The 26,041-nt window shown below is 37.2% G+C and overlaps 1 protein-coding gene across 4 annotated transcripts in view; it reads left to right on the top strand.

The window, feature by feature from the left end:
• Nucleotides 1–26,041, top strand: part of LOC131243356 (E3 SUMO-protein ligase SIZ1) — a 92,285-nt gene that overhangs the window by 52,945 nt on the left and 13,299 nt on the right. For all 4 annotated transcript variants that reach the window (XR_009170032.1, XM_058242667.1, XM_058242669.1 and 1 more), the window contains 5 exons: nucleotides 7,453–7,540; nucleotides 9,579–9,654; nucleotides 23,217–23,290; nucleotides 23,529–23,636; nucleotides 24,663–24,824. Coding sequence is in view for 3 of the 4 variants with exons in the window: in XM_058242667.1 (XP_058098650.1) it covers nucleotides 7,453–7,540; nucleotides 9,579–9,654; nucleotides 23,217–23,290; nucleotides 23,529–23,636; nucleotides 24,663–24,824 (508 nt within the window). In the remaining variant the exon portion in view is untranslated. The remainder of the gene's footprint in view (nucleotides 1–7,452; nucleotides 7,541–9,578; nucleotides 9,655–23,216; nucleotides 23,291–23,528; nucleotides 23,637–24,662; nucleotides 24,825–26,041) is intronic.

The following is a 26,041-nucleotide window of genomic DNA, read 5'->3' as shown; positions in this document are numbered from 1 at the left end:
GGCCGCTTATATCGAAAAAATCGCAAGGGGCTATAGCCATTGAAGGTGTTAAGTGCGACTTTATCTATGATATTTTCTTTTTTCCGACTCCAACGATAAAATCGGCGAGATGTCGCCGACATCTGAAAGAAAAATGAATACTTATCGCAGGTGCAGCGAAACCGATATTATCGATGATAATTTGATATTATCATCGATAATTTAAAGACTGGTCCTAAGAAATTTTTAATAGTGGGAATTCAATCCGTACCGTGTGGTCCACTTAGTGTTCGAATTATCTTCGATATTATCTTTATCTCCAGCTTAGCGATACCGATAACACCGGTAGTATCAGAAATTCCTGGTATTAGCATTGTATCAGTAAGTATTGCCAACGTATCAATATTACTAATGTAATCACCAATATTTTTAACTATGTAAATTCTAGGCGTTGCTTGTACTACCAATGCATCAATATCATCAATATTTTCGACTATGTAAATTCTAGGTAATGCTTGTATCATAAGTGTATCGATAATATTTCAATAATATCATCAGCGAATTGATATCATCAAAATTTTGTTTATTAGAAAATTTTTTATTTCAAATTTTTTTTTCATGGCCACATGGTTGTATGTAGTGTTCAATTCGTCATTGATAATATTGATAATATCTCGATATTATCGATATCGCAACATGCGCGATATCGAGACCACAATCTTCCATTTCCTTTTCAATTGTTGATGATTTCTCAGTGAAATATCATGTGTTGTTGATATTTTGCAATATCGATGGATGTTTTGATGGAAGGTTGGATGGTTAAATAGGCCAGATGGGATGGTTGGATTGATTTCTTACAAAAACACATGCTTTTAAAGCCCTATTAAATGGAAACTTGTTATGCATGCATTCCTTTTGCAATTTCTTTTTTTAAATTTCTAAATATGCAAATATGTACATTTTAACATCTCCTGAAGTTTCCCTTAAAATTCCACCGTTTTTACCTTGTTACCCCGCATTTCCGATTATCAGCGATATTATTGGAGATATCAACATTGTTTTCGTATCCCCGGTCAACAAAACTTGTAGCAATACTGATACTTCGAACACAGGGTCCACTTGAGATTTGGATTTACCTCATTTGTTGGACCATGCCCTAAAATGAGTTGGCAAAAAGGATGGACCACATGGATATACAACAAATGCATTGAGGTGGGCCCCACATTTAAGGCGATACTCACTAGTGGTCCACTTGAGATTTAGATCTACCTAAACTTTTGGACCATGCCTTAAAATGAGTTTGCAAAACTGATTGACGACATGAATATAGGCCCACCGGTGGTCCACCTGAGATCTGGATCTACCTCATATTTTAACCATGCGCTTTAATGAGTTGGCAAAATGGATGGACAACATGGATATAATGCATAATCAAGTGGGCCCCACGTACATGGCCCTAAAAATTTGTACATGGGGTAGATATCAACTCAAAGTTAACCAATTAAATTTTGGGACCATTATTGCTAAGTCACAATCCCAAAATTAAATTGTTTGAACAATTTTCACCATTAATTTGCGAACAGTTGTTATTTTGAGGCCCATTTGATATTTTTCATTCTTCGCTGTTCAATAAATTTCCACCAATCCATTAGTGGGATAAATGCCAATCGCTTGCATTAATTTGAGGCTAATCTGGGGCATTGAGTGGTCCCGAAAATAGCCCCAAATCGACAACACTATTTACCCCAATTTATTTATTTTATCTATGGGGGAAAATGATTTCAAATTATTAGGTATATGAATTACATAATAGGATACAAAAGTCCCTAAACTCTATATATTAAAATGGAATGTATGTGAATAATAGTATAAATAATAGTAAAACCTGAAAACATGAGATGTTTTGGTATTACATTCTTCATAGTAAATTTATATAGACATTATATAGTTAGAAAATTAAATAAAAAAGGTTTTCATTCCAACCAAAGATTGGACTGTTACACTATTATAAACATGTTCAAAATTTTAAATGAATGCATATTTGGAATATTTATAATTTTTGGGATTTTTTGAACATTTTCCCATATTTTTTGGAGCATTTTTTTTTTTTTTTTAAATTTAATCGATACATAGGCATATCGCTCGTTACGCCCCCTATATCGCCCGTTACACCAATTCAGCGTATCCTTAACGGTGGACACCGTTATGCCCACTACAGAACACCTTGGATGTAAAAGAAGAAGGTTATGAGGTCTCGGAAGAGGAAAGAGCTTCGAGAGAAGTCCATAACACAAAGTACAATGATGGATTGAGAGAGGAGATCGAGTGGATCCAATGATCGAAGGCTACTTGGCTAAAAGAAGGAGAGAAGAATACAAAATTCTTTCATGCCATAGCAAATGCTAGAGTGTGAGCCAATAAGATAATTTCATTAGTGGTGGAAGGGGAGAGAATGGAGGGGAAATTGAAGATATGCAACTCTATGGTTAGCTTCTGTAAAGGCCTCTTATCATAGGATATAAATGAATGTTATGAGAAATGATGTATTCCATATGAATTAGGGGCCTCCCTTATAGTAGTGAATCCAAAAAAAAGGAGCCGAGTGTATTAGAGGTTTCAAACCAGTCATCCTGTTGAGAAGTCCTTATAAGATTCTGGCGAAGGTGCTTGGTTCTACATTTAGCGTAGTGTTGGGTGAAGCTATCTCTATAACACAAGGAATATTCCTGGAAGGCTGACAGATCGTGGATAGTGTGCTAGTGGCACAAGAATGCATAGATTCTTGTAAGAGGAGGATCTAAAGGGGTGATATGGATACTGGATATTGAAGAAGCATATGATCACATGGTTTGGAAATTTTCTGGATTACATGTCGGGTAGACTGAGTTATGGAGGAAATTGGAGATCTTAGATTTGAATGTGTGTGAGTTCCAAAAAGTTCTCAGCTTTGATTAATGGATCTCTAAATGGCTTCTTCCCGTCCTCCAAAGGATTACGTCAAGGGGATCCCCTCTTACCATATTTATTTGTGGTGGTCATGGAAGCTCTCAACAAAATGTTAGATAGAGAGGAGGATGTGGGATTGATAGAACGTTTCAGGGTGGACAATTCGGAATTTTAGGTTACACACTTGCAGCATGCAGATGATACATTATTGTTCGGTGAGGCAGCTGTAAGGAGGAGAATCTTAGATCAATTATAGTTAACTTTGAGGGGTTCTTGGGTTAATGGTGAATATTAACAAAATGAGTTATTGGGGGTAGGCATGTGCTAGGAGGAAGTTGGGCTTTTTGCTTGGATCTTTGGGCATAGAGAGAGTTCCTTTCCTACTACGTATCTTGGTCTTCCTCTATATATTGGAAAACCAACAAAACAGCTTTGGGATAAAGTGATGGAGAGATTTGTGAGTAGGTTAGCTCAGTGGAGATTTCGATATTTATCTATGGGTGGTGGGTTAATTCTAATTAAGGCGGTAATGTCTAGTCTCCCGGTTTATTTCATGTCACTATTCAAATGTCTGAAATCGGTCCTTAGTGAGAAGAAATAAGGATGGATTTCTTATGGAGGGGAGTGGAAGGAAGGCATAAGTTTCATCTTATCAAATGGGAGGAGGTCTGTAAGCAAAAAGAACATGGGCGTGCTTGACCGAGGGATTTATAGGTTATAAATATAGCTTTGTTAGGTAAACGGGTGTGGACATTTGGAGCGGAAGAGGGTGCTTTTTGGAGAGAACTGGCGGGGAGGAAATATGGGGTGGCAGGTAGGGGCTGGTGGATTAAGCCGTCTTCACTATATAGGTCTTCTTCTCTATGGAAGGCCATCAACTCAATTAAAGGCAAAGTTTGGGAAGGGATAGGTTTCTTCTTGGGAGACAGAAAGAAGATTAGGTTTTGGGAGGATAAATGGCTAGGAGATGAAATATCGAGTGAAGTATTTCCACTTTTAGCGGGGGTAGCAAGTGAAGCAGATGTGTTGGTGGATAAATACTTCTCTATTCAAGGTGAGGAAGTTTCTTGGGCCCCACCGTGTAGAAGGAATTTAAGGGACTTATTGGTCTTCTTGAATTGTTATCCATAGTGAAACTGGTGATTTCTGATTCAGATTTGTTGAGATGGCTTTGTGATAAATCCAACAAATTTTCAGTCAGATCTTGTTTCAGGATGCTAAGTGGGAAGAGAAGTGTGGAGATCGGCCATTCCACATTTGTATGGGGTTATGGTGCTCCGCCGAAGGTTGCAGTGTTCATGTGGCTAGCAGGGAGGAAGAAGGTGCTAACTGTTGATAATCTTCAAAATAGAAAGATGATCCCCTCCCAAATGTTTGTCTTCTATGTTATCAAGGCAAGGAATCAGTGGATCTTCTTTTTGTTCATTTTTCGTTTGCAAAGAGGTTATGGGATAGCTTCTTCTCCTTGTTTGGTGTTTCATGGGTGATGCGGAGTTGTAATGACTGTTTATTATTAATGTGGCATGGCGGAGGTCAAGGGAAAATCGGGAAAATATGTTTGGCAGTTAAGCTTATTAGTGGGGACTTGGTCCTTATGGAAGGAAAGGAATGGAGGTGTTTAGTAGGGCTAAATCATATGTGATGGAATGGGCGATAGCTTTTAATGTTTTAGCCCAGTTTCCATCTAGTTGGCTTCACTTATAATCTTCTTTCAGTGGGTGGTTTGTATGTATTCTTCAGGCTCCGGCCTCAAATCAATAAAATTTCATGAATGTTTTGAGAGAGAAAAAAACAAACATTTGGGAGACAGTTTTCTTCATCATGAAGCACCCCAACCTCCTCTATGCAGCATGAGGGAGATCTATTGTCATCATCATTACAACTGTGGACCTGTAGGTCATATCCAAATAACATTGACTGAAAGTCATGTAATTAGGGAATTCGACAGAGCGCTAGAGGGCCTCCTTTTGTTCTTTAATTCCGACTTATGAGAGCATAGGTTATTTTGGAACATATTGTGAGATTTTGATTATGACAATTAGAGGAATCAAAATTTGAAAATAGTATGGCGGAACCTTTTATGAGACTAAGCATTGTTTGAAACTGCATCCCCCTTCACTCTAACCCACACACCCACACCCACACCTCGAGTTTTCAGATGACAGTTTGATTGGCCATGTTTGAATTGAAGATGGAACCTTGCTTTGGCTGGATATGATGCAATGAAGTATCAGAGTTGCAGGAGTTTTTCCTTGAGTTGATGGGCTCAACTTTGGTATTCACGTTAACTAGTTTACTTGATATTGTAATTTTGAGATTATAGGCAAAAAATGTTGTTATGATAAAAGGTGAAGACAACCATATTTACCATTGTACTGTGATTTGCAATCTTTGAATAAACTATATCATCATAATGACCTTGTGCCAAGTTTAGTTGCATGAACCTGTCACACAGGTCCTGCTCCTCCTACAAATCGGGCTTCTGACTTACAATCCGGTTCCCTCTTTGTTGTACTCTATACTTGCTAGCGTTTTGAAATAGATGCTTCTCCCCACTCGCCCAAATCAGCTGCCGCTTTCCATCAGTTCTCTTGCAACTATAGTCTTGGCTATTACGGGTTGGCTTTATGAATCCTGTTTCGCAAATCAGAATAAATTATATCAAATATATTATATTGTTTGGAAACAACAAGGAAGATTAGGAATTTAGGATATTCAAAAACTTTATTGTTACATACCCACTAAATACTCATTACTGTGATGGTAACATGGCATGGATTTCCTAATCAAATTCAGTACCTAAACCATTTAACAAGTTATATTAAACTAGTGCAATCACAGAAAGGAAATTTGCATAGATAAATATGGGTTTATGAAGCACTCTGCAATAAGTTCCTACAACTTGCAGCAAAAAATTTAGTTTCTAGTAGTTCAAATGGTTCAATCACTTTTTCGAGTGGCTATTTTCTTGCTGATTATGTGGTCTAGATGGTCCACATGTTATAAGTAACATTATTGATAATTTGTTTATCAGAGTTCATCAGAGATGAGGTGTTCTCTCTTCATCTACTGGAAATGCTATACTGATTTGTACATGTCTTGGTGCATTGTCTCTCAGTTACCCCATAAACACATCATGAATCTATAATGGTTGAGAGTTGAGACCATTGATCTGTTGGGCGACCACATTGATGGGTAATACCCCAAAAATTATGGTGATTGTAGTAACCACCATTGAAATGGTGTTATTTTTTGGTCAGTTGCAAATGTTCAGTGGCAGGAATCATTATCTGATGGCTATGATCGTTTGATCCCAATGTTTTGCTTTCTAAGACATGCATGTGGTGGATCACCCTATATTGCTATACGTGCAGTCTAAATAGTGAGGTTTTTCAGCATTATATATGGGTTGTGGTGTTTATTATGTGTTCGAAGGCTAATACTATGCTAATTTTTACAGAGCTTATCTCATATTTTATTTGTAGATAACAAATGAATGACTTTTTTGTAAATAGGAATGTGTAGGTTTTTTATATGACATCTTGCTGGTGTCTGGTAGTTTTCAGAGAAGCATGCATTATTGAACATGTTTCATTTGGAAGTAAGAGCTTTGCTAAGTGCATACATGTGTGCTGCAAAGCTTATGTACTTGCCATGCATGTGCCAGCATGGCACATAGGTCCGAGATCGAATCCATGCATCAGAAGGGAACCACTATGTTGATGCCCTAGCCCAAGAATCAGGTTGATTTACTGCTCTGGTGGGCCACAGTTTGCAAAACAAATGTTAAGCTCTGAAAAGCTTAGGTGATGTTTTCTAATCCATCACCTGTTTCGCATATTGGGGCCCACATGCTGAATGGACTAGATTTATCTTTGGAAACCAAGTAGAAGGTTGGCCCAAGCGGATGGATGGATTGGACCCTGGACCTTTGTGCCATGCTGGGAGATGTGTGGCAAGTACATGAGCTTTATTTTACATGTGTGTGTCCATATCAAATCTCTGGGGGTTGACTTTTAAATCTTGATTTTTCTGTGGCTACTTGATATGCTTGGAAGTTCTGGCCTCTTTCTTTTTTGGGTATATAACTTTGGTAGTTGATTTCTTCCAAAGAAGAAAAAAGAAAAATAAAAAGCAACTTTGAAGATATGTTGGGGGTTGATTTCTCCATACGCCATATTAAATTGCTGGAAGGATGTGACCTCAGTGCTTCCAATTGGCAGAGGATGGTGTTACAAATATTCTGTAGTGATTTTTTTGACAAAATCTATATGCCATACGAGGGAATTTGGTTAATTAGTTGGGAAAATGTCTCTGTTGATTTAACATTTATCTGACATTTGAATTATTTGGGCAACAGTTCCAGTTCGCAATTTTATGGAATATCTAGTCATGGTTTATCAGATGCTGTATGCAGACCGATATTATAACTTCATGTGGTTATTGGTATCAGAACCTAGATGTTCTCCAATGTTCGTTTTTTGGATCCTGCTTTTTTATGATCAATTTGCTTTCAATATCTTCCAGAACAAACCCAGTACAGAATGTGGAAAAGAAATTTCAACTAACAAGAGCAGACAGAGATTTGCTGCAGAAAACTGACTATGATCTACAGGTTGATTTCCTTGTGCTTTGTGTTTTCATGGTCTTTTCAAGTTTATTGATCATTTACTGTTGGGTGTTAATGTGTTTTAATAGGATTGTTGTTATTGTTGGTTTGTTAAAGTTTCTTTCTTCTTTTAATGGTATATTAGAAAATTAGGGTAAGAATATGTTAGAAAATGGATCTACTTATGATGCTGATATCTGGGAAATAACATCCTTTAAAGTTCTATGTGCTTGTGCATAATAATTGGATGGAAATGTAGCCTTATAGACTGCCGTTTTACCAATTTCAGTTTCTGTTGTCGTTACTTAGAGCACAAAATATCTCTGTTGCTTGTCTCCTTTTTACCTATTCTTGCATGTTTCATCTTTCTCTAAGCTTTGACTGAGGTGACCTTCTCTAACTCCACTCAAAATCCACCAACATCTTTAACAATTACTAACAATACTGAAAAATCTGTCAACTACATGCGACAACCGCCAAAGATTCACCATAAACCACCACCACCACACACACACATATCCAAATCCAACAAAGGAAAGAAAATAGACCAAAAAGGCTAAAGAGGCCCTAGAAAGAAGTTTAGTAAAGTTTAAAAGCAAAAAAGAAAACAAATCAAATTGAACCATAACCCATCAAGTTTCACTCAGGTCTTTCTAATCAATTGGATTTTATGATCAATGATTTGGATCATATGATCTAAATCTGTTGCAATTTGTTTCAGAGGACAATTCCCGTAACGATTCTTTTTTTCATTAAAATTTTTTTTTAATTATAATTATTGTCCAATTTGATTTGAATCTTATGTCCAACCAGCCAGATCATGGATTGTCCAATTTTAGTAACAATGCTTTAATCAGATTGGGTAGCTTTACAGCCTAATCCTGGGGCTGGAAATTATTAGGCTTTTGCACATTACCCTCGAATCATAGGTTTACTTGATTCTTGCGTTATGTCTTCCGTTTAGATCAGATCAATTGATTAGTGTATTGGGTCTCTTGTGGTGATGTAGAATCCTTTGGTTTTGTGGAGATGGGCCAATTGTTTTTAACCACTAGTCTACATATAAAAATGCTTTGTACCAGTTTAAGATCATTGTACAATGCTTCTTTTCTGGGGACGTATCTTGTGGAGATTGAACTCCTCTCCATCTATTCAATGAACAAGCATATTCCTACAGGGATGATCCTCTGTTTCACTCACTTAAACCTGTTGTTTCTGTCTTATACTGTCTTATCATATTTGCTTTTGCAGTTACCTATGTATAGTTGAGTTGTTTTTTTTCATCCTCTAGAATTGCTCACTTTCTTTGACTGGTGTTATTGCCTCTGCTTTTGCAAGTGGTGAGTAATATGCAATCATGTCCAGTATTTTAGATTTCATGCATACCTTCTTAGCTGTATATGCTACTCAGATGTTGCACTGTTACACTGTGCATACTTTCTTAGCTGTATATGCTACTTGGATGTTGCACTGTTACACTATGCAAATTGTAAATATCGCTTCTAAACATATCTTGAACTGTCAAACATGATTGCACATTTGGAAGACCCTATCTAGATACCAACATGTGTTTATTTACATTCCCTAGTGGGGATGTCTATGGATCACATGGCTATGGACAATTTTTCCTTTTTTAGTTTTGGTAGTGAATTCTTTATCCCAAGGAACTTGTTTTTCTACCATGCCTAGGTTTGAGAGTTCTGGAATTGTTTCTCCTTTTGTCCTTGCTGATTTAGGTTGACCTATGCATGCGTTTTTTAGCAACTCGTGACTTTCGATTTCAACTCCCTAAGATCATCTGTTGGTGGTTTGAGCACGTGTCTCAAACATAGCCTACATTTGCTTCGATGTTGAGGTTCCTAGTTCTGGGTTCCCATTGAGCTTTCCTGTAAAAGAAAGTCACTTTTTGGCCAACAAAGCTTTTGGATGCTAGCCTTCTAAATGAGTTTTTCCCCCATTTTCTTCTTGTTCTACTTGAGATCTTTTGTATTATGGGTGCTCATGTGAGTTCTGATTTGCATGATCTTTGGATATCATCCGGCAGGCTTGGTGTATGCTTCTCAATGATAAGGTCTCTTTTAGGATGCAGTGGCCACAGTATTCAGATTTACAGGTTAATGGTATGGTAAACCTCCACTCATCTATTCATTGGTTGAAATTTTGCTGTCATTTGATGATGGGATTCTTGAAGTAATCGTTCACTATACTTAAGCTTCTTTAATTTGAATGCATGATATATTTACCTTTGCATCCATATTCTTGGAATGGGGATGCAGGATGCTATTACTTGCGTCCATGTGAACAATTTCGACCATTCTGCAAGTTGAACACAAACCTTAGTTGGGCAAACTTTCTACCAAGCTGTAGATCCTGCTTCGAACCAGCCATTGATCTCCTGCTTCCACTTCCTAGGCCTTCAGAACTCACTAACATTTTTTTGTCAATGATGATTCATTGCTCTAGCACCAGATCCCCTGCCCATCCACTCATGCTCGTGCAACGGTTTAAGTGATCCATGGCCAAGTGATCCTTTTGCAACTAGCTATACTTTAAGGGGTGTTTGGTTGCTGGTTATATATTTCTAGGCTTTGCAATTCCCTGGTTTTCATTTTAGAAAAGAAGAAGAAGAAGTTTGGTTCGCACTTTTTTGTGGGTTATTACATTCGATAGGAATTCCATTACCAGCTTTTCCTCCAAAAACATGCCTTAGCTTTTAGCTGGGGAAAGGAAAACGTGGGGAGTTAAAATAGAGAATATTAGACTTTTCCGAGGTTTCCCCAGGAAACCTGGTGTATCAACAAATCCACTTTAATCCTTCCCCAAGAAATACTACTACTAACATTCCCCAGGAAAGATAAAACCAGGGAATAAATTCCCCAATGTCCTATCATGCCCTTACAGTATTATTAAACTACCTTGTTCTTGTGCATGGCTATTATATTTTATGTCACTCTCTGTAATTTGTATTGGTTATATTTGACCACTACTTTTTGTTTGTTCTTTTTTTCTTTTCACTTTTTGCTACACTGGATTGGAATGACTTTGCTGGTGGTAGATTGTAAAACTTAAGGTATGTAGGGCTTTCAACAGGTCAGGTTGGGTTTTTGTGTACCCATATCTGGGCGTAAGGGAATTGAGTATGGGTACAATAGATGAGATAGTGGACTCAAAACCAGTGTGGATCAGTTACTTGTTTGGTATAATTGGGTCTTAGGATGGTAGAGGAGGAGGTTGAAGAGCTGAACCTCAATCAATTTTTAAACAGTTGTAAAATGTTGGAACCTGTCGAAAAATTCTTTCTGCATCCAATTTAAATCCTGTCTGTACATTGGAGCTGAACCACACCTGATTTTTGAACTCTGGTACCTTGGATACTGGAAGTTCTGGGCATCTGTTGACAGCCCTAAATCACAGTTCAAGTAGGAAAAAACATTGTAACTGTGTTTATTTTATTACTTCTGAATTGTTAGTAAAGAAGTTTTTTTCTATGACTTCTTTACTGATTTCAATTTATGTATTGAAAGCATGGTTGTGGTGTGAACATTTTTTATGCTTGCACTTGTGGATATCTATATGTTGGTCAATTTATGTCTTTATGCCGTTGCATTATACTAAACAGAGAATTTTGCATAACAAACTTCATTAGTTTGTTGTGATGGTTATCAGATTTTAAGGTCATTATCAGTACTCCTAATTGCTGTATTTTTGCTTGCCGGATTATTAAAATTGTCTCATTTAGTAATGGTATGTGCTGATACTAAAGGCCTACCCCAACTGGGATCATTGTTCGGAGTATCCCCAATATTATTGGAATATCCCCGATATTATCTGTATCTCCTGTTCGGCGATTTCTATAACACTGGTGGTGATACCAATATCACCAGTGTAGAAACTTATTATGTATGTTTTGATTTTATTATTCCTAAATATGCAAAATGTGTATTTTAGCATCTCCTGAAGTTTCACTGAAAAATTCCATTGTTTTCCCCGATGTTTCCTCACATTTCCAGTTATCGGTGATATCGATATTGTTTCCATATCCCCCGCCAGCGAAACTTGTAGCGATACTGATACTTCAAGCACTGACAGGGATAAAACTTAGATGCTGATGATGTGCTGATACTAAAGACTTTTCCATGGATAAGAATAAATTTTATTCACTAGCAAAAGGACCAAAAGAACAGATACAAGAAGCTGAAAGAGGAAAAAGAAACAGAAACACACAGATCTGAGCAGCACAATGAAACAGACAGATTACAACCACACCAAACCTTAGCCCCCAACACAGATGCGTGGACACCCACGCACACAAACGAATGGAGGACTTCACTTTACCATACAAGGAAAAGACAACATAAAATAGAGAAGCGCTGCTCTCCAGTTGACGTCTTCTGTCAATGTTTTGAATATTAGCACTCTCGACTACTCACTTTGCCAAAATATCAGTCTCACAATTGTCTTCCCTAGGGATTTCCTGAAATCTGGCAGGCTGGTTAGAGCATAAATACATAACTTCCTTAACAATATTTGCAAGGAAACAAGCGGCAGAACACCCAAAAGATTGCATTTGAGGAGAGTCCCCTTCAAAAACAACAGGGAGGAGGCTGAAATCCACTGCAATCCTTACTGCTTAAAGCAAAGCCGCAGAGAATGCAAAATTTGAATATCTAATGCCAATAGGCCCAGTATCCTCTATCAGCACTACATTAGCGTCCCTCACTAAGCCCCCAATCCCGACTGGTTAGGATTATCCACATAAAAACCGTCAGAATTGATCTTATATGACCCCAGAGAAGGAGCAGACAACACAAATGCACGCACGCACACGCACTCCAACTCACACAAACCTTTCACCTTTGCCTGTTGCAATTAAGAACTTGGGACCAATTGGGTAATGATAAGGATGCTGAATAACCCCATAAATTAGGATTGGGGTTTTCACCCAAATGCCAAAGATATTAAAGATCGAAGGAGGTGATGACCTCACTAACGTCCTTTTTCTATTGAATTTTTTTCTCTCTCCATGATTTGGGGTTTTCCCGATTGTTTCGTAACAAGGCCTTCCTTGCCCAGTCTCTAACCGTTGTCCAATTTCGTTGAACTTTGTCAAGGAGAACTAGGGTCCTAAGCCCTTCAGATTCAAGCTAATATGGATCGAAATAGATGGTTTCTCTACCAAGATCAGTAAATGGTGGAATCCCATTTCCATTTCAGGCCTCTCAAAGTACACCATTAGCTAGCAGCTCAAGATGCTGAAAAAAACTTGGTGTCCTAGAGAAAGTAGCTTTCGAGAGCAAGGATGTACGAAATCCTCCCGTCGATCCAATCTTTGGATGCTTACTGAAGAAGAAAAAGCATCGAGATCGCTTCTCTTCACTGACTACATGAATAAAGTCAAGCAAGAAGAGAGAAATGGAGGCAACGTTCGTGTACTTTCTGGCTTTAGGAGGGAGACAAGAATACCCACTTCTTCCATTGAATCACTTGCATGAGGGCCAGATTCAATAGGAGAAGCAGTGTCTCTATCAATTGATGGTAGCAGAGTGGAGGATAATTGTTAGATCTATGATCATATTGTGTCCTTCTATGGTAACTTGTTATCCTTTGAAGATTGGATTGGTCCTAAGCAATGTTCGAAGCAATGTTGTGAATAGTGTTGTAGCGTAGCGTTCCAAAAAACGCTACGTAGTGCATGAAAATAGCGTATTTCCCCTCTAGCGTACGCTATGCATATGTAGCATGTAGCGTGAATAGCATATGCCTCAAGAGCATGCTCCATTTTCTTAAAAATGGTGGCGGCTCATATTTCTCACACATGGTAGCATGTAGATCTATATAGACCATCCTTCACACACGTGGCACTGCGTAGGTTATAAATATGTACTCATTTAACCTTTTCGACAATCTAAACCATTCGAAAATGGGCCTCCAAATGTATGGCTGAGACTTTTTTCCTCTTAGTAGATGGTGGGATACTCATATTTTAATAAAAACCTTGTAAGGTTTCGAAGGCTTTCTTTCGAAAGCCCTATCTTAGTGCCACAACAAGCCTCCTTGGAGAACTTCGATTCTCTCGATCCAAAGGCCCCTTGAAGACGAAATTTTGGGCATTGAATCGGCCCCATAAGAGCATCTTATTGTTGTATTTCAAGAGCATCGAAGCCCAAACAACGAAGAAATCACTTTTCCCCCATTTCGCAGCCGCACGAATACATGGCTCAAAAAAATCAATTTCCGATTGATTAAATCTCTATTCAAGGTATGTATTGGCTCTTTAATCTTTCTTAATGAGTTATCTTTTTATTTCTGCTGAAAATCTGCGATTATTTATTTTTCAATTTTTTTTTTGGAGGCCGGTTCTTTTATATATATATATATATATATATATATATATATATATATATATATATATAAAACAAAGATGCATGGGGCTTGTTGTGGTGTGTATGACATGTATTTGAGTCATCCAACCATCACATGGGCCTCATGTGTGGGGTCCATTGTGGTGTTTTCTGCCATGGCCCACATGCGTGGGGTCCTTTGTGGTTTTTCATGCCATGGTCCACGTGTGTGAGGTCCACTGTGGTGTGTGTATGGCATGTGAAATTTGAGAATTGAGAGTTTAAAGAATGTGAAATTTGTTTTGTAGTTAAAACCTCTAAACCTGTGGGATTTTTTAATAGTTTATGCTGTGACTTGTGACTTGTGGTTTTAAAATTTTTAATTAGATATCATTAATTAAAGTAGTTTGCTTAGAAAGTTATTGATGTGATACTGATTTGATTTAGTTTACATACGTGAATTGGCTTGCTTTTACTTAAGTGAAGCATTTGTAGGCATTTTCATTTTTATTTTTGTTGCAATTTTCATATTTATTCTTACTATTTATCATATGTTTACTATTTTTTAATTTAAAAAAATAGAAGTATCGTGTGGCTTACGCTACACGCTATAGGGGGCTGAATGCTACGCAATACACCACATGCTATTTAAAACCCTAGTTCGAAGTATCAATATCGCTACAAGTTTCTCTAGTCGTGAATACGGAAACGATATCAATATTTTGCTGATAATATCGCCGATAACCGAAAAATGCGGGGAAACATGGGAAAAACGGTGGAAATTTCAGTGAAACCTCAAGAGATGCTAAAATACACATATTTGCATATTTAAGAATTTTTAAAAAAAAATGCAAAAAGAGTACACATAATAAGTTTACATTTAATGGGGGCCTTAAAAGCATGTGTTGTTGTAAGAAATCATTCTAACCATCCCATTTATCCAACCATCCTACCTTCCATCCAAAGATCCATTAATATTTTTGAATATTGACAACATGATATTTTATCGAGGAATCGTCAACAACTGAAAATGAGACGAAAGGATGTGGTCTCGATATCGCCGATGTTGCATTAATGATAACCTCGTCGAGAATTTGAATGGATATAGGTTATGGCATGGGATATATCTATTGTATCGCGTAATCTATCGTTGTTGTTGGAAACATTGGGAAATTAGTCGAATTTTTCAATGAAACTTCAGTGATTGTTAAAAAAAGACAATAATACACACTTATAAATTAAAACATTACAAAAAACAAGTGCACATAATAGTTTTTCTTTGTATGGGGTCCTAATATATGCGTTAACTAACTAAATTGATGCAAGTATATTCAACGTCTATTCATATAATTTATAAATGTAAGAAAACGTGTGGAAACATAAGCAATACATTCAAAAGAAAAAGAAGAATCACTAGATTAGGTGACATACATGTTTGATTTTATGTTTGGACACAAAAATTGCAACCGATTTACGAGAAATTGAAATTTTTTTTTCTTTTTTTTTTCAACTTTCCGCAACTTGGCCCATCTCCTCCAAATCTCAAAATCGAAGCTCCCAATCCATGATTTTTCATACAAAATATGAAAAATCATGGATTTGCAACAATTTGACTCTAATTTAACACGATTTACAGAAGAAAAAAAATGGATTGAAAATTGAAAATGCTCACCGAATCGAACATGTGGGATATATCTCACTACTTGTATGTTTTGGATCGCATAGGTGAGATACAAGATATTAGCCGATATCGTCGATACTTGAAACACTTATCACTACATACAACCATGCCAATTAAAAAAAAATAAAAATTGTAATGTAATTTTTTTAAGAAACATATTTTGGGGGATATCGATACATGGTGATATTATTGAAATTCCGTTGATACACAGACGATACAAGCGACATCTAGAATTTACATAGTTGAAAATATTGGCGTCCATTCGAGATATCGATACATTGGCGTTACAAGCAACACCGGAATTTACATAGTCAAAAATATTGGTGATACCAATACATTTGCGATGCTTAGCGATACATCGTAGGCACCTGGAAGTTTTTATCTACCAATGTTATTGGTATCGCTGAGCTGGAGATAATATCGGGGATACTTGAACAATGTTCCCAAGTTAGATGACCCTGCCTTCTCTCTCATCTCTACCAAGGAAGTCTCAATCCTTGAAGCCCTTTTGAAATTAAGGCCACTTTGTTCTCCCTCAGTAGAAACAAAGCCCCAGGTCCTGATAGGTTTCCCCCGACTTTCTTCCCAGTCTTTTGAAACGCAATCAAATATGAACATACTGACTTCATCTCGTACTTCTGCATTGCAGGTAGTTTGTTGAGGAAATTACTGCCGCTTTTATAGTCATTATCCCCAAAATCAATGGCAAGATCCAACTCTAGGACTTTCAGTCTATTAGCCTCTTAGGGGCTGCCTACAAAATTCTGGCCAAGGTTCTTGATTCCAGGCTTAGACTAGTTCTCTTTGGCATTATCTTGTAAGCCCAGGGACCGTTTATGGCCAACCAACAAATCTTTGATCATGCCCTCATTGCCCACAAATGTATTAATTGACGCTACAAGCTCAACATTGAGAAAGCTTAAGATCATGTCGGCCGGGACTACATCGACTATTTGTTGGGCCGGCTCGACTTTAGTCCTACACGATGTAGATGGATTCATGTTCGTCTCTTCTCGGTGAAATTCTCTATTCTCGTAAATGCATCCCCCAAGGGATTCTTTCAATCTTCCAGAGGTTTAGGACAGGTTGACCCACCATCTTCATTCCTTTTTGTCATTGTTGTCGAAGGCCTTAGTAGAATGTTGGATAGATGTGTGTTTGCTGGCCTCATCAGTGGTTTCACGGTGGCGAGTGTAAGCATGGTGTGCCATAAAGGCTATTACGTAAAGGTAACAATGTCGATTGTTACATGTTACGGGGTCGTTACGACTGTTTTAGAAAAAATTACCCATAATTGTTGTTAACGGCCCGTTATGCCCCCCTATAAAGGCTATAAAAACCTCGTAATAGTTTGTTACAAGGTAGATTCATATTTTTTGGAGCTTTTTTCAACGTTATGGGGCAAATATATGTTTTTCGAGTTTTTTCTTATCAATAAAAAATAGTCCGTAACAGCCGTTACGAGAGCCATAACAGTTGTTACAACCCGTAACGTAAAGGTGATGGTAGTGGCTTTTACGGCCACTGTTAACGTTACTGAATACCTTGAGTGCAGATCTCCTCATCACCCATATTTAATTTGCTGATGACATTATTCTCTTCTACAACACTAGCGAAGTGTTTGTCGAAAAACTGCAAAAAAAAAAAATAATAATAATAATAATAATAATTGCTTGTTGTTTTGAGGTGATCTTTGGCCTTAAGATTAACTTGTCCAAAAGTGAGATGCTTGAGATCAATCTTTCTTTCCATACTCTTTGCAGTTGTCTTTAATTGCAGGGATGGCTTGTTCTCTACTTTCAATGTTTTAAATAGCGGTCGCGTATTCCGTAGCTTTTAACCCTCCGTAGCATGTAGCGTAAGCTACACGATACCTCTATTTTTTAATTTAAAAATAAGAAAAATATGATAAATAGTGAGAAAAAATAAATAAATTAATTAATTATTTATATATATATATATATATATGTCACATTCTTCAAAATAATATCCCACAAGTAAGAGCACAACGGTCCCCATGTGGGCCACACCATATAAAACAATGCACATCCACAAGTATGCACACCACAGTGATCCTTACGTGGGCCATACCATAGAAAACATTCAAACAATGCACATCCACTCATGCACACACCTCAATGGGCCACACTGTAAAAACCAATGCATAGCCCCACCAGTGTTCCTAATATCGATAATATCGGACTATATTATCGGTATCCCACTCCAGCGATACGATACAGGCCTAAAGATTCTGGATATCGCGCAATATATTGGTGATATATCGCTGGTCAATATGCTGTATTTGTGCCAGATACCTGTCGATATCGATGAAACCGAGTGGGAACTTTCTTCCCTTTCTAAAAAAAATTCGAGTTTTCAAAAAATTCCCGTTTTCCCTTCAAAAATCTTTTTCTAATTTACTCGTAGGTGGATTTCAGTCCATCTTACCAAAGATTTTGGGAGGAAAAGAAGAGTTTGAAGCCCTGGATTAACATATTGGATTTGGGGCCGTTGCTCAATTGGTGAGATTTTTACCATTCCAATCATTTTTTTTTATCTTCTAAAATGAGTGTAAAATGAGATAAAATCCTTGATTCTTCATTAAATGCATGGAAAATCAAGGATTTCCATCTTTGATTTGGAGATTTGGGTTTTGGTGGTCTGATTTGGGGGAAATTGGGGAAAAACACCCAAAGTAGTTGCAATGTTGCACTCCAAACATGAAGTTTTTATCAAATTTCGAAAAAAAAATTAATTACAAAATAATAAATTTATTAAAATATATTTTTCGTTTTTAAATCTACCTTCAATCAGCTGTGAATTGAGACTAATTGCCAAGTATTTAGTAGTGTATGATGAATAGAGCATCACATACACTCTAATTTCAAAGTTCGAGAGTAGATGGGCTGATTTGGGGGAAATTGGGAAAAAATTGAAATTTCCCCATTTTCGCCCAAATTAGTTGCAATGTTGCACTCCAAATATGAAATCAAGCATGCATTGAGGCCCGATCCACTAATTTGTGAAGTTTTTATCAAATTTTGAAATAGAAAATTATTTTTAATTAAAAATTATTAAAATATTTTACTTTTTTGAAATTTATCTTCAACCAGTTGAGAATTAATACTAATTTTGAAGTATTTAAGAGTGTCTAATGAAGTGATCATACACACTCTAATTTCAACATTCGAGTGTAAGCGAGCTAATTTGGGGAAATTGGGGAAATTTTGAAATTTTCTCAAATTTGCCCAAATTTCTTGCAATGTTGCACTCCAAAATTAATACCAAACATGTAATATGGCTGATTTCAACATTTGTAGTGAGTTTTTGTCAATCAGACAGCGGATAGCTTTGGACCCTATACAAAGGAAACATATTGTGTGCACCTATTTTTTAAAATGTTATGATTTAAAAGTGTGTATTAAGGTATTTTTTACAATACCTAAAATTTCATTGAAAAATTCAACCATTTTACCAATGTTTTCCAAAAAGTGCGATAAATTACACGATACAAACGATATATCCTGTGCAATAACCAGTATGTATCTGTATCCCAAGGTTGCGTTACATTGCGCGATACTGATATTTCGAACATTGATAACCACACACATTTTGAATAAGAATTGGAAAAAAAAATGATAAACAACAAAAAATGCACAATAACTAGCATTTTAAATAGAAAAAAAAAAAAAAAAACTCATAATAACTAATTTATTTTTACTGTACACGAAAAGAAGCTCATTAAGGAGCAAAACAGTACCTATTGCAGGCTCAAGAGGAGATTCAAGCCATGAAAACTAAGAAAATTGAAGCTCAATAGCCGTTCGGAACCGGAAAGGGGGAAATCTGATTTCTCCTTCATGCATCAACAACGATGGTGAAAATGCATGAAATTGACCATCTTATTGGCTCCAACAATTGGCCAAAGAAGCCTCTTCGATTGGCTTTTGGATCAAAAGATTCAAAGTGGGGGAGATGAACTTGCGTCAACTAAAGCTTTCAAAGGGTTTTTCGAAAGCCCTATTTCGATTTCTGTTTTAAATTAACTTTATGACTTTCCTTTAGTGTGAATTGAACATACATTATATCAAATAAACACGACTCTTTAAGAATAAAATCAATAGATTAGGTATTTGTTGTTGGTTTTACAATATAAGGTTTTTAAAGATACGAGTCTAGCACCATTATTAACAAAGTTAAAAAAAGGTACAGCATAGCGCACGCCACCTACGCTACACGTTATGCATCCGTAACCTCTGTAGTGTACGCTATAGGGGATTTACGCTATTTAGGTGCGCTACGTAGTTTAGCGCCATCATTAACAAAGGAAAGTTTTTTTTTTTTTTTTTAAGGTGTAGCGTAGCACATGCTACTTGTGCTACATGTTATGCATTTGTAGCGTACTCTACAGCCCTTATAGCGTATGCTACAAGGGATTTATGCTATTTAGGTGCGCTACGCTATGTAGCATATGCTACCAACGCCATTTAATACACTAGCTACTTCGTATCTTGGCCTCCTATTGTGAATTGACATGCCTACCAAGCATATGTGGGACATGGTCATTGAATGAGTTGAGTAGGAACTCTCCCGCTAGAAGAGTCGTTCCTTGTCCCTCGGGGGCATCTGACGCTCATTAAAACCTCTCTATCCAACTTACATGTTTACCTCCTATCTCTCTTTCAATGTTTAAAATCGGTTTTGGACAAGTTGAATGGGCTTAAAAGAGTCTTCCTTTGGAGCAGGAGTGCCAATAGCTACAAATTTCATCTCCTTAGTTGGGAGAAGGTTTGCAGGCAATGTTTTAAATATCAACGATATCAGCCAATATACCCCACGATATATCTTTTATCCCACCTGTGCGATACGAAACGCACAAGTAGTGTCGATATATCCCACATATTCGATCTGGTGAGCATTTTCAAATTTTTATCCATGTTTTTGCTGTAAATCATGTTAAACCAGTATCAAATGGAATCTATGATTCTTTATGTTTGCCATGAAAAGTCATTGGAACTTCGATTTCGAGATTTGGGGGAGATGGGTTAAGTTGCGGAAAATTAAGAAAAATCTAAATTTCTCAATTTCTCGCAAATCAATTGCAATCTTTATATCCAAACATAAAATTAAGCATGTATATTACCTCATCTAGTAATTCTTCTTTTGCTTTTGAATGTATTGCTTGGGTTTCTATACATGACTTCTTACATTTATAAATTATATGAATAGACTTTGAATATACTTGCATAAGTTCAGTTGGAAAGCGCATATTAGGACCCTATACAAAGGAAACCCCTATTATGTGCACCCTTTTTTGTAATATTTTGATTTCTAAGTGTGTATTGATGTCTTTTTCAATTATCCCTGAAGTTTCATTGAAAAAATCAACCAATTTCCCAATGTTCCCATGTTTCCCAACATCAACGATAAATTACGCGATATAGCCGATATATCCCATGCGATAACCAATATGTATTCATATCCCAAGGGTGCAACATATTACGCGATAACGATATTTAAAACATTGGTTGCAGGCATCCTGGACCTTGACTCCTTGAACTTGACCCTTCTTGGTAAATGGATCTGACGCTTTGTCTCAGAAGGAAGCAGTCAGTGGAGAGAGATCATTGCTTGTAAATGTGGGACATGTGAGGGGGGTGGCAAACCAAGAATTCCTCTCTTTATAGAGCCCCTTGCATTTGGAAGGCTATTGCCAAAATGAGCCCTCAAATGCAAGAATGCTTCTCTTTCTCTCTTGATGATGTGTCCCATATTCGCTTCTGGGAGGACCTTGGATTTCTGATTGTCACCTCCAATCTGTCTTCCCTAGTTTGGCTCGCATTGCCTTAGATAGATCTGCTTTTTTGTCCAATTTCTTCTCTAACATTGGATCTAGGATTTGGTCTCCCTTATATAGGAGAATTCTCTTAGAATCGCAAGCATCCTCACTGCTCAAAAGGTTGAGAATCTTAATTATTGATAATTTACAGTGAAGAGCGATGACTCTAACCAACATATGCCTGTTATGCGTGGATAACATGAAATCAATCAACTACCTCTTCATCCATTGCCCTTTCGCCCATGTGATGTGGTCCTGCTTCCTTTTCAATACCCTGTGTGTTATGCCTAATTCCATCACGGATCTCCTTTTTTCTTGGCATGGGGGAGGTGTCGGGAAGGATTTTAAAGCTATTTTCCGTCTGGTTATTATGACAACTGTTTGGGTTATTTAGAAAGAGAGAAATAATGCTACTTCTGGAAATCTTAGTCTCCTATCTCCTGGGTCGTCTCCTCTATTAATAGGGAGGTGGCGGAGTAGCCGTCCTGCCTCCCGATCTCTGATCCTTGTATTTTATTTTGTCTCTTTGGGTCGTAGCTAGCCTTGCCTGTTTTGCTTTTAGCGGTTTTTTAATAAATTGTTGTAATCTTCAAAACAAGTATCAACCTATGTGTGATATTATTTGATAGCAAGTTTTTTCTCTTATGTAACCTGCCCTCCTGCTAGAAGAGTTAGTTTCCATTTTTATTTTATTTTTTGGTTAGGGCTGTCAACATGTATCTGGTTTTGCTGGTACCTGATGGACCTGATTCAATTTTATGGGTCCAGGCCCAATTTTGCAGTACCATTTAGAAATCAGATCAGATTTGGGTCTTCCATTTTGGACCTGTTTATAAGTTTGGTTGGGTCTACCATCTCGGAGCAGGTTTAAATTGGATTCAGCTGGGTCAAGTTAAATTTATTAGTAATATTGTGTATTAAGTACATATCAATTAATCTGGTATAGCATTGTGGTACACATGTAAGAGAGCCTGTTACTTAACATACCATGCATGGGTCAAAGGGGCACGTGTGTGCTTACCTAATCCATCAATTGGGTGATCACAACCATGTAAATGCCCTTATTTGACACAGAACTGACTCGAAAGCATACAGGTCCCAATGGGTACCTAACTGGTACATGGACTTGATCAGTTTGGGGTCCAGGTGCTAAAAAATGAGACCCAGACAGGACACAGACTTGGCGAGACTGAACCCAATCATTCCAGGTACAGGTACAATACGAGCCAACCCGAACACAATCTGTTGTCAGCCCTACATGATACTGAATGGTAATGGCTTTAGAACATAGGCATGCTGAACACGGTCCTCAAGTTGTTTTACTCCAAAAAACGAATTAGGAGTCCTGTTACATGATGAATGGACCATAGGGCTCTGATCTTTTGTAAAATCCTCGGGTTGTTTAAACCCATAAAATAAATTATGAGGCCATCCTAGGGCTCTGATATTGTTTTAAAGTCCTGAACGTGATTTGGGAAAAATATAATTTATTCTGGCTGAGTTAGAGAATTGTCTATACATAAATGCAGCTGCCCTTGTCTAATGCATCAATACATATATAAAATATAAAAGCACAATGCTCAAACGAATCCTGCAGTACAGATGACGAAATTATCTTACCGGTTTTCTTTCTAATTCAGTTAGATGTTTGGTGCATGTCTCTTTTTCTTCTTCAAGAAAAAATGACAGTTGACCTACTGTTATGTTTAAGAAGCTGTCCCAGCATTTCAATGGAGTCACATCTTCATAATGTTGAATAAAATGATTTTCTGGTGTGGACTCTTACATTTATGGTTCTTTTTCTTTTTTGTTCATTTACAGGTGTGCCAATCCGTACGACTAATAGGCCTGGATCTCAATTATTAGGAATTAATGGCCGTGATGATGGTCCTGCAGTGAGTTTCTTTTACTCCCTATACAACATTTCTTTCTCTTTCCTAGATGCCGGCATCTTGGTTGGGGCACTTCACAGATATATACGCCTCTATTGTGGTTTGTTTGCTTGCCACAATTTTCCTAGCTTTTGTTTTTTACTTCTTTCACTTCGGAATCAAGGTTTGTGTGATTTAGGGGAATAATAGTAAGATTCATTTGCAAATCTCTTATTTTACAATTTTGGTTTATTTTGTTCAGATCACAACATGCTGCAGGGAGGGAATCAATCAGATCACTTTACAAGGATGTGATGCTCGGATTTTCTGCATGGGTGTCAGAATTGTAAAGCGGAGGACAGTACAGCAGGTAGTCTTTTTATTTTCCACTTAAGAAAGTGTGCTTGTTAAAATGAAGAGAAATAATGCAGGTGTTTAATATATTGCTATCACTGCAAAAACATGATAGTAACTCCCTCATTACACATCGCGGCACTATGCATGTCTCTCATACTGCTTAGTGTTTGTTGAATCTTACTCTCAGATCAAACAAAATTCCTGAATTTTTGTTTTTCCACACATCAATTGCCAGGACATCTGCATCCAATTCAATTGGTGGCTCTCCGCAGTGAGATATTGTCCATTGACATCCTCTGAGATTGAGATGAAATAATCGCTACTGGCTGTATTATGTGCTTCAGGATGTGGGTCATTTTTATTGCATGGGACGTTTTTGCATGAATTGTGAACTTGTTGTCTGATCTTGAGGCCTCTGATCCTGGGATGTCTTCAAGTTTGTGAACCATGTGCTTGCTTTTTTGTTACTTGGGCATGTGCATGTTTTTCATCTGTAGACATGTTATCATGCAAATTCTGTTTTATAACTATAATTAGGACTTTGAGCCTATGATACCTGGATTCTTCAAATAGTTGAAATACTTGATTTGGATAGTCAGATGCTTGCAACAATTTGGTGTTTGCTGACAGTATGAATGTGTTTCATCTTTAGGCGTCTTCTTTTCAATCGCATATGTGAATCACCTAAAATAATCACACATGTTAGGTGAGGACTACAAATCATACCAATGCACTATCATCATGGTATAGTTAGTGTTGCTTTTTTGTTTCACCGCTTGGAGCAATTCTGAAACTTAGTTAACATTGTAGAAATTCGGCACCTAAAAGCACACCCCGTAAAAAGAACAGGGTCTGCTGATGCTTTTGTTGGTTAAGCGGTCTTCAATTTCCCTTGCTTCAATGGATCCTCATTCTTTGCTTTTGGCATTTTAGCTGCATACTTTGGTTTGTTTTTCTCAAGAAAAAGTAGACTGCAAATTTGTTGTTCTTTATATTGTATTTGTAGTATAATGTCTTTCATTGTTTATCCAACACCCAGGTCCTTAACATGGTTCCAAAGGAATCAGATGGTGAGCGTCTTGAAGACGCTCTTGCCCGTGTTTGTCGCTGCATTGGTGGTGGCGCCGCTGCCGAGAACGCTGATAGTGACAGTGATTTGGAAGTCGTGGCAGAATCAGTTACTGTCAATCTCCGCTGTCCAGTAAGTGATAATGTTCTTTACATACGCATACCAATGAATCCTCTTACAATCTCAATACTCAGTTAGCTAAGATGTCAGTTGAAGCTACTTCTTTTTTCACATGCACGCACATCCGACACACACTCACGCCGTGGTCAGTTGACTCATGTGATCGTAATCCTAGCTTGTGTGGCAATGAAATTATATGGTCAAAGTTTGTGATAATCTGCTATTTCTTTACTAAAATAGGTAGTTTGATTAGAATGAGAACAGTAGGCTGCAAGATTCTGTTTTATGAAACCTTAGTTTCTGGAATCTTCTGCCCATGTGCCATTGCCACTTCAAACTCTGAGTTTGGTACCACTTTGCATCCTGCTAGGTTGAAAACATAAGTTACAGAGTTTTAAACAAAACAGAATTAGGAAAAAAGATGTGCGAGTAGTTAACATCAACTTGCTCATATTTGGTTGCTTCTTTACTGTCAACATGGAAAATGCATTGGGGGGGTGGGGGGCGGCCTTAATTCTTGTGGAGAATAAGACTACAATAAATAACTTGGATTGTAAAACATTTTACCTAGCATGTCAATTTTGGTGTTTTGTCTCGTCGCTTATAGGTAGTTGGATGAAGGCCCACCTAAAATTGGAAAGATGTCCAAAAACACATGGGTTTGCCATGTTGGTTAAGAAAATAACACTAAAAAATCATAAATGCATGGTGGGACCTATCAATAGACACTATAATATGATGATTGGACCTTATTTTATATTGTTCGATCTTGTTGCAATGTTTTATGCATGGGTATTGCGCCGGTATCGTTGGGGAAAAAATAGGAAAATGGTGGAGATTTTCATTTGAAACTTCAGGAGATGTTAAAAGACACATGGTTACACTCCTAGAACTCAAAACATTACAAAAATAACTATGCATAATAATTTCTTCTCGTTGTTGCCATAAGTGATGCAACTATATCAAAATAATTGATATTTAAACCAATATTTTCCTTATATATCCCACTCTATATCTTGTATCCCACCTACGCGATACGAAACACACAGGTAGTGCTGATATATCCCACCCGTTCAATTTGATGAGCGTTATCGATTTCTTATCCTTTTTTTGTTGTAAATCATGTTAAATCACAATTAAATGGTGACAACTCTATGATTCTTCATATTTTGCATGAAAATCATGGATTTGGAGCTTCGATTTCAATATTTGGGGGAGATGGGCTAAAT

Source organism: Magnolia sinica, chromosome 4, assembly GCF_029962835.1.
Source record: "Magnolia sinica isolate HGM2019 chromosome 4, MsV1, whole genome shotgun sequence".
NCBI lineage: Eukaryota > Viridiplantae > Streptophyta > Magnoliopsida > Magnoliales > Magnoliaceae > Magnolia > Magnolia sinica.
This window is presented reverse-complemented; position numbering and strand designations above follow the sequence as displayed.